This window comes from Diachasmimorpha longicaudata, chromosome 10 (assembly GCF_034640455.1).
Source record: "Diachasmimorpha longicaudata isolate KC_UGA_2023 chromosome 10, iyDiaLong2, whole genome shotgun sequence".
In the NCBI taxonomy this organism is placed as follows: domain Eukaryota; kingdom Metazoa; phylum Arthropoda; class Insecta; order Hymenoptera; family Braconidae; genus Diachasmimorpha; species Diachasmimorpha longicaudata.
The window spans coordinates 3,839,890-3,858,687 of NC_087234.1; the positions used below are offsets into that span (position 1 = coordinate 3,839,890).

Sequence of the window (18,798 nt, forward strand, 5' to 3'; positions counted from 1 at the left end):
AACGCGTTATTACGAACAAGTACCTGGTACTATTATCATGAGAGATATCGGGTGGAAACGAGTTGAAGAATTCATTTGTATGATTGTAAAAGAAAAATAGATTGCGAAATTCTATTCTTCGATACTGATAACGGATTCGTCCCGACTTTATCAGGAAATAAATAGACTTTGTGGGGTTTTTACGATGTTTGATCGCTTCCTTGGAGATTGAAAGAAGGTTTTTTTTTTTTGGAAAAATGTGTGAAGATTCGTAAGTTTGAGCCAATCTATCAGAACTCATCCCCAAAATTCCAACAAAAGTGATTGAAAATTCGGAAATTATATCACCATAAAATTGATGAAGCCGATATACTGAAATGGTCAATAAAAATTAAATTAGAAGAGTTTAAGAAAAATAAAATCCGGAAAACGTCCAAAACGTACTGCTTTGAACTACTGGCAGATTACGGAACAGTCATGTAATTAAAAAAAAATTATTCCATGCATCGTCTATAAAAAATCATAGAAAATATTCTCTAATTTCCGCGATTTCCTCAGGTGTTTGACAGACATCAGTATCCACCCAGTAACGGGATTATTTTTGTCACCTAGCAATCATGCCTGATATTCCCCTACCCCTGACTTGAATAAAACGCTTGAGTATTTCGATTAGTTCGACACGCCCGAATGAAAATCCCCGAGGAGTGTAATTCCCTGAAGTGCGGGTGGGCTTAAAGGATCCGCTAGGCGACTGACCAATTTTCCAAAGGAATAATTCCCAACAATCATTACAAGAGTTACAAACTGTTTGCGTGAAAAAAAAACAAGTTATGGGAGTTGAAATGAGTTTGGGACGTTTTCATAGTTATGGGGGGGGGGGGTGAAAGGGGGTATGCATTTTCTCGGAGAATGGAGTTTTACGAGAAACAGATGGAACATTGGATCGTTAAATCGTGGTATGGGTTTTCTACTCGTAACTGGAAACATTTAGATGCATAATAAATTTGTTCTTTACTAAATATAGACATCGGAGTCAATGGAAGCTGTGTGGAACATTATAATCAGTGGAGTAATATTCCTTTAATGTTTTACTTCAAGTAGAGGAGTAAAAAGTTCTTCAACAAATAAGTAATACAATAAAAATGAAGTTCGAATATATTTCGATAGATTTTTTTTTATTATTTTACACTTCAATGCCTCATTTACACTGGAAAATGGAACAGTAAACATGTTGACAATGATTCATCGAACCGTGAATAATCCGCCGAAAGTGTCACGGATTTTCCATTCAAGTGGATGACAGAAACGAGAACAGAAGAGGACGTGAATGCAAAAGATGAGAACAAGTACAGGATAAGTCGGTGGAATGAAACTTATAAAGCTTCCGCATTCGTTCAAGTGTGGAGACAATGGCCGTGACGAATGAATCAAATTTTACTTGCGCTTCCTGCGAAATTCGAAACTAGCCTATGAATATGTATACCCACCATTCACTTAATACATATTTTTAATTCACGTTGCAAGGCAATCGCACCGGCTATTGTTTCATAGATTTTTTTTTTCTTGTGCTAAAGGGGTACACGGAAATTCAGTGACTGCAGATAACCGGGGCTCAACTTACGACCCACATTATTCTTTTTTTTTCCAATTTATTGTTTCTTTTCTGTCAATGTAAAGTGGGACAAGGGTAATTATGGCGTGAGGCTATGACTTGGGGCGTGAATAAATCGGAAATATCATTTAAATGATTTTCCATCGAGGCAATTGTTCATTATTCTCGAGATTTTTGACTCAATTAATTATTATGTGATTTATCGTGGAATTGAGACACTAAACTTATTTTAGTTCTTTGATAGAAATTGAATTTTCCTCTCAATCAATATCGATTTTACCGTCATCAGCGGGTGTTCCTCAGACAAGTCAAAGACTCTTGGTAAACAGCTGATTATACAATCAAAAAAGTTTTTTTTTTCTTATCCAAAAAATACGTCAGAAATGACACGAGGCGTCTTATCACCTGATAAAACTTCAAATTCGGAGGGAAGGACGAAGAGTCCAAAAAAGTGGAGATTATTTAGCAAAGTATTCCCCTAGATGACTTAATAATTCGTTGAAAAAAACAGCAACTCCACCAAGGCATCTCAGCCATTCACATGAATATTTTATTTTCCCCCATACAAATAAAAAAAAACCACTTGAAACATTCATCTACCAACTCCAACAGTTATAAAACAGGAATACGAGGAGTGCCGTTAAAAACATGTTCATATTTTCACAATTTCAAAAGCCCCAGCTATTTCACAACTGTGAAGGGGCAGACGTTTGAAAACAATTACCCATGCACCAGCCCATTAAACCCATTGACATTTCTGGAGGCACTGATGGATGTCAACCACTAGAAAAAAAAAATTCTCCCACAATACCAAAATGACACCAAAAAATTACCATTCCCTCGCGATAAAAAAAACCTGTCACAGATCTCCATGAATAATTCACCAATTCCCATTGGAACTTATATTATTTACAGGTTTATCTGACCCTGAACTGCATTGATAATTAATTCAATTACACAGATGGAAAAACATCCCCCTTCATTGACGCCATTCAAAATCACGTCCACCTTTATTATTCTATTTTTTCCATTTTTATTACTTCGTTGGAATAAACTATCTCTTTCGCTGTATCATGGTGTGCATAGGGCAGTAGCAGAGAGAGTAACGTCCACCTACGTGTGACGTTTTGTGGTAAAGGTGTGCGAAAAGCGTAAACACGAGAGAAGGCGGTTCACTCCATTGCGTTAGTAGAGGTAAACACGCCACGGGGGAGGGACAGGGAGGGTGAAAGGGGGCATTTAAAAGTGTTTTTTTTTATTGACGACCTGGCAGTACCTGCACATACAATCTCGCATGATACCCCCCAACAATCGCTCCTGGAGTCGCAGATTGAGTGAAAAAAAATCCCCGAAATGTAGCGAAATGTTTAAACCCCACATTCTCAACTTTATTTTATGTTTAATTTAATTATATCGATCGATATCAATATTGATTGGATGAAAGTCGGAGGAGAAAGTTGATGATTGGGGTCACATTAACGCAATTTTGTATTTCTTCCACGGATTTATTTTTACACGTGAGTATTCACTTATTGGGTGTCAGGTGGAAGATGTGAATGCAGTGGTTGAACTGATTCTTCTCAATTTGTGAGAGATTTTTTTTTCCCCTGGATTTTCAGAGGGGACAATGGAAAAGGTGGTTTTATTTTTCTTTGTAACGAGGGGATGCTGAATGGACCTGAGCGGCTGCTGAACCGGCAGAGACCTGTCCAATGCCCGAAATGAGGTGGTTTTATTCGAAGAAGTGCTACAGGTGCTGACCATGTCAGAGATGTATTCTTCGATTGAAGGATTTTTTTTTCTCATCTTGGGGGAGTTGAGGGGGACGTTCAGACCTTTGTGCGATGAAAATACGAATGGAAATGTTTTGTATACCAAGACGGGTGCGTTAATAACTTACGTTGATAATGTCAATAATTTATAAACCATTTTTTCCAGTCACAACGTTGTTGCCATTATTTTCAAGACGACAAAACTAAAAAATAAAAATTCCTATCTTAAATTTTATTTATATCACTTGCTCCAGATGAATATTAATTAATATCATAATTTTTGGAGGTATTTATGGAAAATAAGTTTACTCGGAAAGACGTGACACAGGTGTTGGCACCATCGGAGAAATAATCTTCGGGAGAATAACATGTTATGAAAATGATTTTATAGTCATGAATGACTTCATCAATGGCTTCCACTAATGAAGCCAATAATTTATTAATATCTTCTCTCAATAATAACTCGATATATCAAACTCAAATAAAAATGGAATTTGCTGCCACAAATTCCTCCTCACAATCCACCGGATGAAATTTAATTGTCACAATAATTTCCACTGTCATTAATCTAAAATTGTACGAAACAAAAACACAAACGATACGATGAGAAATGTTTGGAAATCAATTTATTTTCCTTTTCCCACTCCCAGTGTGTTCCCATACTGAGGATCAACAATCATGGGTCCACAAGCAACGACGGGTTTCTCTCGTATTTTTTTATAGCTCCTCGCAAGTCCACACATGAAAATCACGCATCAGTTACGATACGAAGATATAGTGTAAAGAGTGATGGAAGAATTAAAAAAAAAATAGAGCACGTGTGAGATCTACAGTGTGTAGTGCTCTATTTATAAGCTTATTTGTATTGAAACGGGAAATGAAAGTGGGGACTTGAGGGCCGAAAGAGTCAGATTGAAATTTATAGGTTTTGCTTTTCGAGAGTTGCGTTGCAGGGCACATCCTGCCTTTAAAATGGACTCGATTTTCTAAATAAAAGATGAAATAGTTGAAGAAGAATAGAAGTTAAGAAAATCGCACGGGGGGTGGAGCAATAAGGAACCCCTTCAAGTTGAAATTAAATTCATTTAATTACCAAAATAGCATTTATTCATTCGTCGAATTAGTTCATCAATATTTCTGTGGTTACGAAGAATAAAAATTATGGTAGAATAGAATGGGATTTAAAAATTCCAGAGAATGTCATAAATTTAAAATGACACCGACTTTCAAAATAAAAAATTTAATAATCGAAACAAATGAAATAATTAAGTGACTTCAAACAGAAGTGAATTTAATTTCAGTGATTTAATAAAGAAAATCAATTAACTTAATTTATTTAACTGCAGAAGCATTATGAAGATATTTACCGAGATCTCTGATATTAAATAACAATGATGAAATACTTTAATTAAATCACTTGATTTTCCGTGACTGTTAAGTCACTGGAAATCCAGTCCTATCAGAACTTAACGCCCGATGACCCAGGAACAAAAACAAATAGAATTGAAGTACAAACAAGGAAGAGAGAGTATAGAGAAGATTGGAGCGGTCATTCTGGGGGACAACAAGAAGAGGGTGCTTAATGAAAGAGTGAGAAGCACTCGGGATGAGAAAATGCGGGATGAAAACAATGAGGCGAGACACTGTGGAGCCCTCTTCTGTATTTTTTTTTAGCGAGTGTACACGGAGCAGGAAGACAATGACGATTGTTTCGGTCTCGTCGCGTCGTCCATTAGTGAAAAGGAGAGAAAACGGGATCTGAAACCCCCATCGCGAAGTGCATTTTTTTCCCTTTCGTGCAGTGCTACTACGAGATAATTCACTTCATGATTAAAATGTTAAAGTCACATCCAACTAAATATCGAATGAAGTGAAAACTCCAATTTCATTTACTACTCCATAATTCAACTGATTTTCAAATAATAAAATACACCAGAGAGAAGTCGGGGAAAAATTCTAGTGCTCGGTAATAGAAAAATTTCTCGTGTGTTAATTTCGCGGAGAATTCCGTTGGTAATTGCGAGAAGACCTCCGTTAATTCTTGGAAACATTAGAAATTTTCCTCCGCCCGCATTATACTTTTTCCCGCTCGTCCTATTGTCGTGCGTGTCCGCCGGATATCGGTAATGTTCGCTACGCCGGAACGAGCCGAAGCACTGCATTTGGAAGTTCTAACTTACGATTTATAAATTACGTAATAATCAAGAACTATTTTTTTCTGTGAACGTCTCATTATATCAAACCCGGGTTATTCACAGAAAAAAAATTTAAATAAAAATATCTTTTACATCCCCGCGTGCAGTAAATGACACATACCGCACGCGTCAGCAAGTCTGAGGCTCATTTTCCAATTATCGCACTCATTAGAAAGTCTTTACCGCACTTGTTGCATAATCTACGATCCCCTCGACTTTACAAAACTTATTAAACTCCAAAGTCGTTTATTGTTTAATTGCCTGAGCCTATCCTGATGTTTTTGTAATTGATTGTAAATCAACCTGTCCGATAACTCAATAAAAAATGAATTACTATGATCCCAAGTTCAAAAATAATTTTACTAATGACAGAAATTGACTGTCAGAGTTATCAGTAATCAGTTGGAACGGATAAATGGAGATAAGAATATGAAGAAAAAAAAATTTAATACTGCGAGACCTTCAACTCTATATCTCTCAATGAGTCATAAATCGGTGATGATTGAAGGGCCTGTTCATACAAAATACCAGACTCGAGGGCATGACAGACGTCCAACGAATGGCCCGAGGTCGCTCTAACGAATTAATTGAATAAAATCCACCTCAAGGTTCTTCCCAAAACAACTTTACACTATTACATCCCGTGCGTGTTGAAAACGTTGCGAGGAACACCTCTGGTTCGTTGCTCCACTGACTTATATTCTTCCTCGTCATTACTATAATCAAATAGGAAGGGCGAAGAGGATTTGTCCGCACGCAGAAAAAAAACATTAAACGGTTATTTATCGTGAGGCAAATAACGTGAGTAAATGGGTTCAAGGTGCCAATTACTCCTCGAAATAATGGAAAATTATGAATTTTTCTCCTGGCTAAATTGACGAAAATTTATGAGCCAATGACCTATGATTGTGTGACTTACGTCATCAGCCTTGAGATTTATTTTTAATCTCATAATTCTGGGGAGACGATAGGTCGGTTTTATTTCATTTTTCGTAATTTTACGGTGTAATTGTAACTCATAACTGATTCGTCATTTTATTTATCTGAAAAATAGGTGAATTTAACGGAACAATGAGACTGAGTTCGATGCTCCCCCCAACAGTTTATCAGTGAATGGCCCGGTTTTCTAACTACCCCCCTATTTCATTGGTCGAAAGCTACTTGTACCGTTGACGTCATCCAATCGATTATTATCCACGTGACAAACATCTTTGTGTACCGGTTTTCCTCACTTTTTGCGCAGACTCGGCAATTTCGGTGTCTCTTTCATGTTTCGAGAGATTAGAGGGAAATAGACAAAGGACTCACCCGGGGGGTCTTTAATCGTCAGTCACTGGGCGGTGGAGTAAAATTTTCCCCCATTTATTTTTATCATTCTCGAGATATTCTTTTCATCTTTAAAATGAGCGATGATTTTTTTTAATTGCAACCAGGTCAGAAGATATTGCTGATTGAGTGTGGAAAAACAAAATCGTTAAATCGTTATTTTCTTTCGGGTTTTAGTAGTTTTTTTTTTGCTTCGCGTTTGTTCCAATTGAGAATCCCGCACAGTTCGCCCCGCGATTCTCATGGGCTCCCGTGGAGATGAGACAGAGATATAACCGGTCGTCGAGCAACTCCATAAACAATGACTTTCTAACTGGGATGGGTTGATCTCTGAGGAAAGAAAGAAATATCGTGATGTGTTCCAATCACGATGCGCACATGTAAAGGCCCATTTCTCTTCATGGATAAAGGATACAAGAGGCTCTCGAGAGCCCTACGATACCCCAAAATCACCGATAAAAAACCGTAACCGAGTGATTATCATAAAATGGAGACACTAAAAATAGTAATAAAATTGTATTAAATTATGCAGACCTGTTCTAACTGTTTTAACTCACGAACTCGTCGCGATATAAAATTAAAAGTTCAGGTTTGTTGACGGGGTTTCTTCGGGGGTAGATACAGGACAGTCGCATGTCATAATTTCCCAAAATAGGGGATTTGTCGAGCACTAGCTTTTTCTTTTGACAGTCAATTTTTTTTTGGAAGGCAGGATAACCGAAATCATCCAAAGTAAATTATTTTCTCTTTGGGGGTTGTTTTCATGAGCTATAACACTATTTATCCTAAGGGTGGAAGTGAGAAATCCTGTCCACCCTTATTGTAAGGAAGAAGTTACTATAATTGACATTCACGAATTTTTCTTTCAAATAGTTAGTTATTGGTCTGGGATATATTAAATGAAAACGATCCAGATTTTACTATTATCTCTTCTTGAGGACTTGTCATGATAAAAAAACGTACGCAGACGACTACCATAAAATAGAGAAAACACTAAAAATAAAAAGTCTAATAACATTTAATTAACCTACGCAGACCCGTTCTAACTCATGAACTCCTCAGGACATAAAAAAAACTTGAAGTATTTCGTATGTATTTCTCCAGGGGGTTGCAAGGTAGGGAGTCATAATTTCTCGTATTATTTTTCAGAATAACTTTCTCGTAATATTTTGAACAACTCTGGAAGTTATACCGACTTTTAAACAAGATTTGATTTACAACTATAGTTTTTCTTTTTATAGTTCTTGTTTTTGGGAGACGGAAAAAGCGAGATCATCCAAATTTCATTATCACTTTTTTGAGGGCCCCTCAAGAGCTCTATTCCGTCCTCCTGTACCCCAAAATCAACGATAAAAAAACCGTAACCAGACGATTACCATAAAATAGAGGAGACACTAAAAATAAAAAATCTAATAAAATTCAATTAACCTACGCAGACTCGTCTAATTCATGAACTCGTCTTGACATAAACTAAAAAGTTGTCGTCAAGTCCTGCTTTAGTTCCAACGAACAAAATATATATACAATACAAGAAAAAATCCAATAACAGGACACATCGAATTTTTCTCCCATTAATTTGTAAATTTGTTCTTCATTATTTCACGTTAAACTGAGGGATTTGTCTGAATTTTCATTATTATTTTCCCCTGGACGGGTGAAAACGGGCCTCGAAAGCTCTTGGAGATGTCTGTGTCGAGGGGAGAAGCCCCTGGAATCTGTAAATTGTACTTGACTAAAAGGAATACATATATTCAACATCTGCGCCTGGTTGATGCCAACTCTTCGGGTCTCGAGGAGCGAAGGCGGCCTATGACCGACGCGTAAACAACATTGGAAACGAGAACCCAGATCTTGATGAGAACCGGTTTTTACTCTTGAATACAATTTTACATTTCTTATCCTTCTGAGGGAGATAATTTTTTCATTACTTCTGTCGTGTGCAATAATTATAGAAAATTCTACGAAATTTTCACCCAATTTTGACCTAAAGTCAGGGTATTTGATACTTTTTTAATAATTTTCACAGTTACAATCAAATGTATCAAATGTGTAATAATTAACAAATAATATAACGTGGTTACAAAACTGGGGATTATTTTTCATGAGATAACAGCAAATTTTTCAATTTTCTGACATTTAATAATAAAAAATATCCATTCAAAAATGTTATTATGGTTACAATCCAGTTCTTTGAATTTTTTCACTGCGAGACTTGTTTTCAGGGAACTTTTAATTTAGCGTAAGGGTACAGCTGCTTTAATAGACAAAATACACAACATCACGAATGAATATATCTGTTCTTTTACTTCGCCCCGCAAAATATTGGAAATATCTATTTGCTATACCATATTGTCATCACCATACAACACGTGAGACCATAATCGAGTGTCTCCTCTTATCAGCAAGGGATGACGAAATTGATTGGTGAAATTGATGCCACAGAGACGTGTCTAGAAGCCTGACGTAAAAGGGTAAAGATATTACGGAAAATCTACCTTCATATATTTTTCACCCCTAGACGCTGCGAAGTGATTTCCACATCTCCATCAACTTCATCAACTTTCTTTCTTTGGCAAAAAGATATGGAATTTCTCTGGATTCGCAGCGCCGAAGCGAAATAACATGAATCTATCGGCTTTAATTTAAAGCGCAGGAGATGGTTCGGTGTTGTTTGGGTTTCCGGGCTCTGTTGGGGACTTATTTGAATTTAAAACCCTCCCAAAACATTTCTCAGCGGAAATTCTCAGATAAAATGCCAATTGTTGTCGTAAATTTATTCAATTACCAGATTCATGAGCACATGGGTAAAGACATAAATTACTGTAATTTGTCGATTCATTTTAATGAACCAATAAATTGATTTTGGGCATACATTCGCTTATTTAAATCATAGTTCAAAGCATTAGCTTGTTGAATTTGTATTGAATAATTAGCTAGATATAAGAAAAATTCGTTATTTACGAATGAAATTATAAAATTTTCGAGATAGTCCACAAAAATTTAATAACAATTTGTCCATTAGTTTATGGGTTAAATAGTGGAATTATGGGAAATCCTGCAGTTCATGTGAAGAGCAAGGAAAACCTTGAACATATAATTACATCAGCCAAAGAAATAGGTAAAAGCATCGAAGGTTGCATCAGAATTTTGGAAGTTCTGCATTCAGTACTAAAGGACCGCCGCCACTTCTTCAAAATCTCCAAATAAATTTCTCGCTTAAAGTTACTGATATTTTTTTATTACAAGTACATACGTTATCTTTCATTATCACGTTAAGAACATTATGTGCTTTATTGTGTAAAAATAATAATTTTTAACCGAGAATTTCTCCCAAAAATTTAGGAAACCAGTAAAATCGTTTACCCCGCAATTTCAATGGAACCCTGGGAATCTGGAGGAATCGATCTGTTTCAATTAAACAATCATTTATTTGTTTAATTAATAGTTTCAATTTTTTATTACTTGAAAACTCTTGAAAACAGTTATTCCCTAAATTTTCGTGATGTTTCCTGAGTGTTCTACAGCATGTCGGAAAATCTCATGAATTATAAATGAAACGATAAAAATTTCAAGATATTTCACAAAATATTCAACAAAAATTTTCCAGGAGTTTATGGGTCGGTTACATCGGTTTATCCTCAAGTAAAAAACACAGAAACTTGTAAATGGTATCAGTACGATAGACCTTGAATACCCAACCGAGTTCTGAATTTAATTGCAATTAAATCCGGGAGTCTTCAAGAAATATTTTTAATTCACATCAGACCAAAACCGAAAGGCAACAGTTCTCTGAAATTTCGTCATTTTTCCCGAGTGTGTCAAGAACGAAAAAACCATCCAACGACAAAAAAATGATGAAAATTCCAAGACACTTTACGTGTTCATTACCATCACTCTTCAACTTCCCAGTTAATCCCACAATTCATCCCTCAATTATTAAAAAATTGTAAAAACTCACTTCATTTCCAATTTGACCCATGATAGAGGCAGCCCCACCACTAAAGGTATCCGCCTCTGGGTGAGGACCAATCTCGTCTGCCACCGGAATTTTGAAGGTCTCAAAAAACACTTGTCCCAAATTTAAAAAAAGCCACGTGCAATCGCTTCTCCCTAATCTCCAACAAAATCCTCAACACTCGAATACTTCAACAAATATCGTCCTTCTACTAAGAAAAGTTACGTATCCGTCAAATCCAATCACAGATACCAGTGCAATTCCCGAAACCTCTACAAAATCTCAATCACTGGCATTTATCAGTATAAACGTTCACTGACTCCTCGATCCGAATATCCGTCTCAATTTACTGATAACAGTACGTCCGAAAATTGTCACTTTTGAATAACACGAAACTATCAGTCATATCACAGACATTCATCGAGCGGTCGGCAAATTAATAAAGCCGACTGATTAAAATTAATTATAAAAACGTCTCAAAACTATTACAATTTCGTCACACCGAATTCTACGTTATGCTATGTAATTCGCAAAAAAAACTAATATTCCCAAAAATTAATGGAAAATAATTTTTTTGGTCGATGTACAAACGAATAATTACGGGCTCTCAAGTTACACTGGACATCACGAAATGATAATCTTTTGACTACGAGAAATACGAAATGATGTTCTACACTGAAAGAGAGCCGGTTGCTAACTGACGCCTCGAGTTACAGTGGCCACTGCCATGCGATCATCTGGCCGGGCCACTCCGTGAGTGGTGGATTCCGAGGGGGTGGGGAGGGAGAAACTGTTCTGCGAGGCTGTTGGGTGGGGAGGGAGAGAGAAACGACTGTGATAGTTCTCCTTCGGGGTTTAAACTCAGGGGCGAAGAAAAATGTGCGCACCGAGGGTGGAAAATTTATTTACCATTTAACTTCCCTTATTTTTGTGAAAAAATTGTCACGTCATTTAGACAGACTCAACGGAACCCACTGCAAATCAAAATATGAGACTGTCAGGTCCCGATAAAGGGGTGAAAAGATGATTTTTTTTCTTCGTAAATGCGAGGCTATTCAGGATTCCGATGAGATATCGGTTTTAATGAAGGGATGTGATGGGGTAATGCCAGGGGGGTGGAATTGCCACCGGCTAATGGGAACTGAGAGGCAGTTTCGAGTGATGTGCAAACAAAGGAGTCGAGGGTGGAGTGCCCTAGTGGGTTGGCACGGCACTGGGCCGGCACTAGCGGCTGGCGCGGATCAGCTGATACCTTAGCAACAAGAGTTACTAGCGGTTCTAAATATATCGGCTGCAATAGAGTTCGCGGTTTGTCGTAACTTGGTGAGGGGTGAAAGGGGGGGAATTATGAGAATTTGGACAGCTCTTCAAACGCTCGGCGTGGGAGGTGCAAGAGGGGTTGGAGAGATTATTCTGCGATTAGATTGGGGTTTGAATGATGAGGGGTGATGTTTGTTGTTTGAAATTTTTGGATGATATTTGTCGATTTTTGACAGAGGGGTTTATGGAATGGTTTCGTATAAGAGGTGATGCAAGAGCATTTGGGGGTGAAAAAAAATTATTTCATGGGTCATCTAATAAATTTTAATTTGTGTTTATTAACTCAGCTTAACTCATGGATCTCTTCCTGGCTGAAACAGGATAAAAAATCGAAGTTGTCATCGGTATTTGAAGTTGAAATGAGTTCGGATAAAAATGAACTGAAATGGAATGAGATAAAATTATATTAAATAAAATAATGGGGTTATCCAGGGGCGGGATAGTCCAAGGGGATCATGAAGCAATCACTCATTAAGAATCTGATGGACTAGAATTCAGAGACAGCATCGGACGAGCAGCTGAGAAGCCCCTGACTACCAGAAACCCTTGACGTGTACCGTAGATTTACAACGAGAGGCAGCCAGTAGATCCTATTCTATCGGGGTATGAATAATTTGATGGTAATTCATGAGAATTCTCGACTGTGAGTCAACCAGTCCGTGATAATTAATAAAAACGAGTAGACCTGATGATGTACTGAAAAATCTGTGACGTGGGATTCGATTAAGTTCAGGACTTTGAGATTTGCCAGTCCCGAAAATTTAGGATTTAATTGATTTCGGAGTCGAAGGTGAAGGTCTACGATTATTTTCCCAAAATTTGAAGTCCATAATTTGCAAAATGGTTATAGGAGTATTTAGGTATATTTCTTAGAATTATTTACAGGAAGAATATCTCTCTCAGAGAGATCCGTGACGTACAGACGTTTCTTCCTCACACCAATTATTAAATAAAGAAATTATAATAGTAAATCCCCTCTTTTCCACATTTAATAAAACCCCATATCCAATAGTGATAAACCAAGACGAGTCACTTATGACTAGTTCCCAGTGTTCCATAAATATCTCGGAATCCCTGAAAGTTATCGAAATTTCCATTGTAATCTTTCTTGAGAGAGATAATTAATTACCGAGAAACATATAATCACCGAAATTCCAGTGTTCCCCTTGAAATCTCAAATATCAAAAAGCCAAAACCCATCAAAATCTCCGAAACTCAACGGAAAGATAAGTCAACTTACGTAAGTTTCTCACTTGGCTGTTGAAATCTATTGACTTTCCATTCAAATCCATAAATTAAATTCCCCGCAGCTGTCCAGAAAAATCCAAGTCAACTGTCCAAGAAATTTCAATTATTTCAAAATGTCAAGTTTCTCCTGAATCTCCATCATCATCAGCTTCATGTGGAACAACGAGTTAGAACGTGACTGAAATGTATGTGAACACCCCTATACGATTAACCATTTATCTTTTTCTTGAAATTTCCCCTTGCAGTCTTCTTCCTCCCCCTTTCTTTGTCCGTTCATCAAGCCCATCAGCTTTGACAGGAGCCACCCGAGATATTTTTCCCCTCCACCCTCGCATCTGGGGAAAAGGATACCCGGAAGTGGATTCACGAGTAAGAAGAGCACACGAAAATCCATGATAGCAGGGCATCAGACCAATGTCCTTGTGTCGTTATATTTTTCCTCGTGAGGGGAATCGATTCAGGGTCGGTGTCCAAAGAAGAAAGGGAATGTAAGCTATCACCGATGCCCTGGTAATGTCCCTTTGTCTCTGGCGAACGATGAAGATGCCAAGGGGTTTCTTGTCGAGAAGAGACGAGTTGGAGTGAGGGGACGAAATGCGAAGCAGCAGGCTTCCCTTTTCTTTGTCATAGTTCCCCATTTTTTTTGTAGCTATGGCTGTGTAACGAAACCGAATTCTCGGGGTTTTTCCATCGATTGAACGCTGGCGTTGCTCTTTGTTCCCTCCTGCTTCAGTTTTCAATGGGCGCAGGAAGTCGAAGCCCTTTGGGGGGAGGATGAAGTCGGAATAGAAATGCGAGAAGTGGAATTTTTTTTTCAACTCGAAATTTTCCATTCGTTTTTCGGGATATTTCAAGACTGCGAGCAATATTAGACTCTTCAGCTGTTTTTCTTCCATTTTTATTATTATTTAAGATTGTGGTGGTGTAAACTATTGATTTGAAATTTTTTTCTGCAATTTTGACGGTGAATAATTTAAAAAAATAGGATAATGATCAATTTTTATTTGCGATTGTTCGTTTTGAAGTTGAGATAGAAATTTTTGAAATTTAGGCAACTTTTCTTGTGTTTAAATGAGTTGGATTTTTTTTTTAAATCAAAGGGTTGATAGTTTTGCTAAATTGTTTGGCGTTGATGTGACATCATTGAATACGGTGAGAAATAACTCAAATCACTTGACATTATTTTCTAAAATCATTCATTACATTTTGAGTTGTGGAAAAAAATTGTGGGTAAAAATTGAAATTAACCAGATTAATTTCTGAAATACTGTCCTTCTTCCATATAATCAAAACTTTCATATACGAGTTCGTCAATTGGAAATGAAACTGTCATGAATTAAACAATACCTAGTTTCACAAGTGGCTGGCTTATAATTTATGATAAACAGACGCCCACTGACACTCAATGTATCGATTATGAAGAGATTCGGTTGGCCACGATAGGCACAGGGATTCCAGTGAATACAAATGATTAAAAGAATGAACAAAAGGGGTGGAGGGAGAAGAGACACACTGGTGTTCCACATAAACCATCCTCCTTTATTTTATACAACGTTAAGCGTCTCAACTTGGGAGGCATTATGCTATTATGTTAATGGAATCGTACGGTCGGTGCACCCGAACTTCCGTGACACCTTTCCCGCTGGTCTGCTTAACCTCGCATCGATCGATAAGTCTTCATGACAGTACACAGTGCGGATAAATGAATAGTCATGTGTGAAGGTGTGATAAAACGAAAAGCCTGCACATTGAAATAATTGTTATGTAATGAAATAACGAAGGAGAAAAATTTCCAGAAATTAATTCCAAAACAATTTTTTTCCACCTGATTTTTTATCAGAAATTCAAATTGCAGATCAAACTCGCCTCCGACTGCTAATAATTAGGCATTTCAATATTTTTATCGGGGGAAACTGGCTTTTAAAAACATCCCCATGTAAACAATTAATGAAAAACATTTAAAGAATTATTTGTAAAAAATGAGCTGTGATTTTATTCAGTTGGGTTTGAAATTTAAGAAAGTCTAGTGCTCTTTTCCGTGAATAATTTCATTAGAATCGCAAAAATTTCTTCTCCAATATTGATACTAAATATTCAGACACGGAGAGAAAAATTCTTTGCAAATTACGTACCTGTTACATAATCAGCAAGTCAAAGCAGTATTCAATAAAAATGACGGAACAGTTACTCATTTTTTCACTGACCGTTCTCTACTTTTTTAACTGAAAGTTCACTGAACAAGTGCATAACTCTTCCATAATTTTTACCGAATATTGTTTCACCCGGGGATTACGGAACAGCGACGTAATTTTTAAATAATTTTTCTCCCGTAATTTTAATTTTTCACACGCAATTCGCAAATGTGATTAAAAATGATTGAACGAGGCCCTCTCTACTAGACTACAAACTTCCCTTGCGCACCGTCAAAGTCACTAGCAACAATGTAAATTCATATCTTCACATTCATCAACAAAGCTAAACGACTTGAAGGTTCATTCTTCAAACTCCAGACTGAATGAGCGCAAATAATGCAAAAGAGTGTAATCAACCCAGCTGAATAATTCCGATTAACTTGGGCGAGGTTAGCAACAGGAAAACAACCCGAGAATCCCGGAGTAAGGTCAACGAACTAGAAAACCAAAAGAGTCTCTCTCGTTACGGCACTGGTGGTACCCTCTATTACAGAGAGACCAAGACCCATCGTACCGGCAAATCTATCCTCCATCTCTATCATTTCAGGCCTCCTACCCATTTTCAACGGATTCATACGCCGTTATAACGCCGAGTGGAGTTCTCTCCCGCCGAGAACAGCGAGAAAAACCACCATTGGCAAGTTTGGACTCGTTGACTAATGACGCTACACCATCAACATTTTCCCCCTCACTCACTAGGCACTAGGCATTGTCCTTTGTCTTGAAAAGCTTTGATTAAAAATTCTGATAAATTTTTCATTCCTTCGCGAAGCGAAATATTCAGTAAACACAACGCAGAACTTGCGTAATTCGCGAGCGAGAGTAAAATCCGATAAAAATTACGGGAGTTCCACAAGGGCCCAATAAAAATTATTTTTATCATCCTATTGTTCTCGCTCAGGGAATACTGAACTTTCACGTAATATTTATTAAACTATTGCTCTCAACAATACGATAAAACCGGTACTGTCCACCCGGAAAGTTTTCAGGTGATTCTCCTGACGATATCTCGAAATTGAAAGGCGATAGCGACATTTTCATAATGACCTTTTCTGTAGAGCCCATTAGGGCCTACAGAAAAGATTATGACAAAATTTTTGATAACTGCCGTAGATTGCGAGATATATTCACTGAAACAGCCGAGTAACCAAAATCAAATTAAAACGACTGCATTAAATTACTGAGCTCGTTTGGTAATTTCACTCCAACAATTTTTCCTCTTTGTGCGTGTAATCATCTGATTTCATTCCAGGGAAACACTATCCTCCACACACCCCTTAGTCACTTATCCTCCCTGCACGTCATGCGTTTCGACCAATTTTCTTTGTTATCCACCACCCACTCGGTATTAATATCTTTCCCCTTCGCTTTATTCCATTTGTGCTGGCTTTGAGTGGGGCTTCGGTCATTGGGTTAGGGGTTAACTCAAGTATTTCGGGTTAGTTTCGAACAAAGAAGTTTCCTTTCGAACCTGCAGTATTCAATCGGAATAATTATTTCCGGCGATTTGTATTGATTTATGGATTATGAAAGGCTGATATCATTGTTGGGGGATTATCGCTCGCCACTTTGGGGAGAAAGCTTAGTGAATAACTTTGGTACCATAAACAAGTGAATCTGTCACAAATATCCGTATACATGTCACTGATCACTGTGATTATTCCGATATTGAATAATAATATTCCCCTCGATTCCGTAATTCGCTAATGAGTTGCGAGTTCCGCAATTTTTATTTAACCTTTATTGATAGCCTTTCAAGAACGATGATTAAAAATTATTTTAAACAAAAGGAAATATTGGATTTTTTATTCGTTATTGACGTCAATGAGATACTCTCCAATCGGTAGTAATTAAATATTCATGAAAGTTAATTCATAAATCCTTGAAGTGTAATATGAATTAAAAATTCGAATCAGAAATGGTTCGTTAAAAGAGCCATTTGCGGTGTTTCATATGTTGTTTTTCAAATAAATGAAAACAAAATAATTGCCCGAGGGAGTGAAATTCACGACAAGACACGTTGGCAGTACTAAATGGATTTTTTGTGTTAATTCATTGTGAACGTTAAGCCATTCGACAACTGGAAAATAGCCTGAGGTGGAAAAAATATTGATCAGACATTGGAAAAATAATTCTGTTGAAATATCCACGTCTTCGCCCAAATGATGATGCAGAGGTTCCCTAGGTTTACTCTCTCATGATTGTTCCATCAGTCCTGCATGAATCAAAATGATTCATATTATTTTCTCGAGCTTGCAATAAACCCACTCCAACCTGGTGGATTCGATATTTCATGTCATTGTGTAGTTCATGAGTGATTTATCATCCGAGTTAAAAAAGCAAAAATTCTCAATGAATAGCAATTGATGATAGATAGAGCCTCTTCATAAATGTTTGAATGCTCGATGTTGAAACGTCTAAACTCTTGTGCTCAAGTATTCGTCTCTAAATTATATCGAACAAATAATAGTTCACAAGTCTTCACCATTAATTTCATCGGAATAAAAATAAAAATAGTAATTTGACCAGCTGTTAACATTAGCATTTCTCTATGTACCACCCACAAATATTCCTCCTCCACTATTAAAATGTTACTCGAGATTATTTATCGATATATTGTTCAAGGAATAAACACATAAAGACAGTGATCGGCAGCACAGTGAACTGGACTAACCGGTTGGATGTTTTTTTTTTATCTTCAGTAAACCAACTTGGCTTTATTGCATACGGTACCTCTACGATGGTGTTATATATATAGAGATTGCCTGTTGCAATGCATAACACGTAGGAATCCACTCATACGCATAATATAATCCTGTCGTCCGTTACCAGTCCAAACGAGGTGATGTGTTTTCCTTTTTTTTTTTACTTAACTTTCCCATCTTCGCTTCTGGTCGCTGTGGCACTTGTTCGAGTTATAACTGAGAACGGCACATATCAGACATGAGTAATGAGGTGAAGTGACACAGGCGATATCCACGACCACGTATTTTAGTTGGCGAATTGAGGAGGTCAGGAACGAAATTGATTGCGTATTACAGTTAGTGTGATAACACGATCGAAACTGCATGCACTTGATTTTATGCGATACTGGGTGTTGAATTTTTGGGGATTTCCCCAAATACAAAATTCACTCTTTCTCCTCTGCTAAATATTGTCTAGAACTTTATGGTGGGCCCCAAATGTAGAAAAAGAGGGA

At 37.2% G+C, this 18,798-nt stretch overlaps 1 protein-coding gene across 2 annotated transcripts in view; it reads right to left on the minus strand.

Moving 5' to 3' along the window:
* LOC135166539 (sestrin homolog) overlaps positions 1 to 18,798 on the minus strand; it is a 112,443-nt gene that overhangs the window by 7,329 nt on the left and 86,316 nt on the right. Inside the window, exon 1 of one of the 2 annotated variants that reach the window (XM_064128859.1) lies at positions 10,843 to 11,558. The exons of the other annotated variant lie outside the window; for it this stretch is intronic. Within the exon in view, the coding sequence (XP_063984929.1) occupies positions 10,843 to 10,863 (21 nt within the window). The 5' untranslated portion in view covers positions 10,864 to 11,558. Of the gene's footprint in view, positions 1 to 10,842; positions 11,559 to 18,798 lie in introns of those variants that run through there. 2 annotated transcript variants of the gene reach the window in all.